This window comes from Cyprinodon variegatus, unplaced genomic scaffold (genome assembly GCF_000732505.1).
Source record: "Cyprinodon variegatus isolate N-32 unplaced genomic scaffold, C_variegatus-1.0 Scaffold930, whole genome shotgun sequence".
In the NCBI taxonomy this organism is placed as follows: Eukaryota; Metazoa; Chordata; class Actinopteri; order Cyprinodontiformes; family Cyprinodontidae; genus Cyprinodon; species Cyprinodon variegatus.
The window spans coordinates 305,045-309,833 of record NW_015151383.1 but is presented as its reverse complement, the minus strand read 5'-3'; the positions used below and the strand labels follow the sequence as shown (position 1 = coordinate 309,833).

Here is a 4,789-nt window from a genome sequence, read left to right as displayed (position 1 = left end):
CTCCAGGATGGTCAGCAGTAGAGTCAGTAACATCATCATTGTGCTGCTGGTGGTTCAGTGTCTCTGAAAGACCTGGACAGCCTCTGATCAACACTGACCTCTTAACAGCTGAAAGCAGAGAGGCAGGACACATATGCAAACACACAGTCAGTCACATGGTGCTGAACTATACAGTCCATAATGCCTCCATTTTACTGTTGAAAGACATGCAAAGTATCTGTGATTAGGAAAAATTAATACTCTTGGGTAACCTGAGCTGTTGAAGTGTAAATGTGATGCCTTTTTTTTATTTCTTGACCTCTAAATCTCTTTTACGTTTGTGTATTTTATAACTATTTTAACAGGTTCTCAGTAAAAAATGAAACAAAATATTGTCAATGTTTTTTTTTACTATATTCAATAATTTAGGACATGTGAAATTCCAGGTTTTGAAAATAATAGTTGAAATGTATCTAAAAAAAAACATACTTATTCTACAGTGGGTACTTTAATTGGATAATTTTGCCTAAGGTAAAAATTATTTTATGGCAATCTTAAAGAAATATAGTATAGTATATAGTACATTTATAAGCTTACAGTATGTACTTTAAGCTCTTCTGCTTTATCATCAGCCTATTTGACAATGATCCACAAACAACAAATGTTTCGGTAAATATGTCAAAGAGCCTCATCAATCTGCAGTTGGAAGTTTTTTGTTCTAATGATCAATCAGTTTGAATCGGGTTTTGGAAAGGAACTAGACTGGATGTTGGAAGTTAATCTTTTATAAGATTTATTAACAAATTGGATATGGTGCTGTCATCTTTTTCTTTTGTTATATCTTTTCATGGTTGACGAATAGAGTGACGATCTTTGGCTGCCTGTATGGAGTTTTTCTTTTTTGCCATACTGGGTTGTTTGTAGAGGTGTGGCAGATAATGTTCTAGCCCTGGGGTCCTTTTCACGAAGCAGGTTTACCAAAAACTCTTAAGTTCTCGAAGTCTGAAAACAGGGAAACTCTGACTTTTCTCGTTTAAAGAGAGTACAAACATTGTATATTCTTCGTTAAACAAACATTGCAATGTTTGTTTGACGAGGACCTTATTTAAGAATGATCAGCATATTTTATATAATATTTTTTATTCTTTTTATTATAATATTATTATAATATTTTATATAATATTTTTTATTATATAATTTTTTTTTCTATCAGCATTTCTTTTATAATTAAATATTTAAAGGAAGAGGATTCTACAACTCAGTTGACAGGGCATGAGATTACTCGCTTTTTTTATATGAGCAAGATGCAAATCATTTTATTTCTATTTAGTTAAATTCACAGTACATGAAGAAGAACTACTGAAATTATTTTTAGATCACGTAAAAATAGATTCATTAATACCACGTGGGAAAAGGAATTACTTCAGGGTTAGGATTCACTCGATGATAACAACCTTATGAGCCTACTGGCACAATCTGTAGCCATTCAATGGGACTGACAGCCCCTAATAACAAGCATTTATTTGGATGATAACATCCGAAACACGGCTGAAAAAAGTATTTACTGTGTAAAAAGAGACTGAATTAACATGAGAAGGGATGCACAGGACCAATATATTTTAGAACAACATTTTGAGATTTCATCCTGACATGCTGCTAGAAGAATTCACCTAAATAGATACATTTATCTACTAGCATTAAAAAAATATTCCCCTTCATTCATTTCTATAAATTAATTTTATATCTCCATATCCCTAATATTACTGGTCAGGATTTTTAAATATGAAACTATGTATATCAGATATCATAAATACATGTTCAGTCAAGCTGATAAATGTCAGAACGGCCAATTAATTTGTATTCCCGATAAAAAAATAGAATACAAAGAATATTATTTTATTGATCTACAAATGGAACAACAGAGTGGACAGTGCTTTTAATAAATGTAAAAACAGCCTGCCATAGCCCACTTCATATAAACTTACTCATTAACTCAAGCAACAATCTTCTCCTTCACCATCTTTCTCTCCTTTAAACACATTCTCCTTTTTTTATTTTTTCATTTCTGCATTAAAATCTCCAGTTCCACTGGGGTGAAGTAGGCATTTCCTGTTGCCTGTTGTCATGGTTACTTGGCGCTCCACTGATAATGGCTTTTCATACTTGTTACGCATGTGCTGAAGTCTGAGTGGTTCTACTGGGAGTTGATTAAACTAGTTCATAGCAGCCATCGTGAAAATTAAAACTCAGAGTTTCTGACTTTAAACTAGATCAATTTAGAGTTGTGGATTTGAATCTGAGTTTTTTAAACCTGCTTTGTGAAAAGGACCACTTTGCGGAAACGTATACAACATTCTTGTTAAAAACATTTATTTAATTAACTTAATTTTCCTTAAAAGAAAAAAAAAAATTTTCATATTTAACCCCCCACCCCTTTAGTTGCTGTTCCTAAGTTTAAATCTTGTTTTAAATTATCTGAAAAACTTTATGGAAAATTTAAAATCTTGAAAATTGATGGGGAAAAAAACATGCATTTTTAATCTTTTTGCTTTCTGTGTCAATCTTTTAATCTTCCATTAGAAGGACACAACTGTCATTTTTACTGCATTAAGACCAGAAGTATTTAAAGAAATTACATAGCAAGTTACCAGCATCTAACCATTCAGAGCTTTTAATTTAGACTGGATATAACAGTTATAGAGACCAGTTTAATTCAAATCTTTTAGACTCTAAATTGGGAAAATGCATATTTATATGCCAATATTTAAAAGCATATTGATAACATATCTAAACATAAACTTCAACATAAGGACACAAGTTAGGTCATCGTACAAAGCCTTTAACAATATGAAAAGATACAATTATGTAAAGTAAAGATTATTTTAAATCGGTTATCAGGATTTTTTTTTTATCTGAAAAGAAAATAACCAAATAAACACATTTGTGAGACAAAAAAAAAACAGGAAAAAAAGGATCAACACATTAAAGACTGTTAATCAATTCCTTCATCAATTCATTGATTCGTTGTCTTTTTGATCCCAGTTCTTTTTCATTAAGTCAGATTATTTCCATAGAGCCACTTTGCATCAACAGCTCCATGCTCCAGTGCTCTGGGAGAGTTTATAGTCCTGAGAGTTGAACTCTGGATGATTGACAGCTGACCTTCATGACAACAGAAGACACAGAAATACTGCTCTGTAAAAACATGAGTGTGATCTGCATCCTCATCTGGACTCTCCTCTGCTTCACTCATGGTGAGGAAAATTATTTTCCATCACAAAAAAAAGGATATATATAGTGAAGCTAAGTTTCACCTCATTTTCTCATGTCCACTCTTTCTTCTCTCTCCTCAGGGTCTGACGGACAAAATGTTGTTTTGACTCAGCCTGCAGCCAAATCAGTGCAGCTCGGTCAGACTGTCACTATCGATTGTAAGGCCAGTAGGCAAGTAGGTCATTGGTCTGGTTCACAGTACTACCTTGCTTGGCAGCAAAAGAAAAATGGAGAGGCACATAAAGCTCTGGTAACCAGAACAACAACCAGATATTCAGGAATCTCCTCCAGATTCACTGGAAGTGGAGCAGGAAATGGAATAGACTTCAGTCTGACCATCAGCGGAGTCCACACTGAAGATGCAGGAGTTTATTACTGTCAGAGTGCACACAACATTAACAATAAGTGGGTGTTCACACAGTGAAAACTCATTGTACCAAAAACCTCCCTCAGTCTGACTGAACTGAAACTGAACTTTGTCCTGCAGCTGGAATTGAACACAGAAACTGATAAAGATCTCTGTACAAACAGATTTTATTCAATCCATCCTTTTTCTTATTTTTACCCTTCATGGTCACAGTGGGGCTGGTGCCCCTCTCCAGCTGCCTATGTGCAAAAAGGAGAGTACACCCTGGACAGGTTGTCAGTTTGTGACAGGAAAGCTTACATTTCATCAATCCTACATTAAGAGAGACTAAGATGAAAAGAAAATGCTTTCTCAAGGTTCAAGAAAGCTGACCAACCTCAAACATTATTAAAAGTTTTAATATTGTTTCAGTCATCCTACTAAAGACATGCAAGAGTATTTATCTTTTAACTAAATATGTATGAAAATATATACTGAATTGCTGCACATACCAAGTAAAGTTAAAATTGCATAACAACTAAAGGAATACAACAGACATAATAAAATAGAATAAATAAAACAAGCCAACGCAAAAACAGATTCTCATTCTGTGTTAAAACGCAATGTATAAAATAGTATTTTTTATTTTATTTTCTTTTTTTTTAATAGGTTTTAAAACTCGTTTTAAAAATAGACTATGAAGAGGATTGTCTAATGAGGAGGGAGAGCTCATTCCACAGTTTTGGAGCAGCAACTGAAACAGCTCAGTTCAGTTTATTTATACAACGCCATGTCACAACACGTCATTTCCAGGCACTTTACAGAGACATGACAGTCAGTATGGTTAAGGGTTTCTGTCAAGGTAAACCGGTTGATTTTAACGAGTCATTGACTTCAAGATATGATGCATGCAGCGACAGTGGAAAGGACAAACTCTCTTTTAATGTTGATGGCTGCAGCCCAACTGATATTTCAACCCAGGCTGGAGTTACAGGAACAGACCAGATGAAGCTATTATGACAAGACAAAGCAGAGATAACATAAAGCATTGGGCAGAACTTAACAAATACTGCAAATACTGCAGAATGGGAGAATAGAGACAGAAAGATGATAAATGGTCCATATGTCCTCCAGAAGCCTAAACATATATATATATATATATATATATATATATATATATATATATATATA

General features: G+C 33.7%; 1 gene segment (V, D, J or C); it reads left to right on the top strand.

Moving 5' to 3' along the window:
• Positions 1 to 3,184: 3,184 nt before the first annotated feature.
• The window catches only part of LOC107100019, an 8,528-nt gene continuing 6,923 nt past the window's right edge, over positions 3,185 to 4,789 (top strand). Inside the window, 3 exon segments of the V gene segment in view lie at positions 3,185 to 3,233; positions 3,333 to 3,672; positions 3,833 to 3,840. Of these exon segments, the coding sequence occupies positions 3,185 to 3,233; positions 3,333 to 3,672; positions 3,833 to 3,840 (397 nt within the window).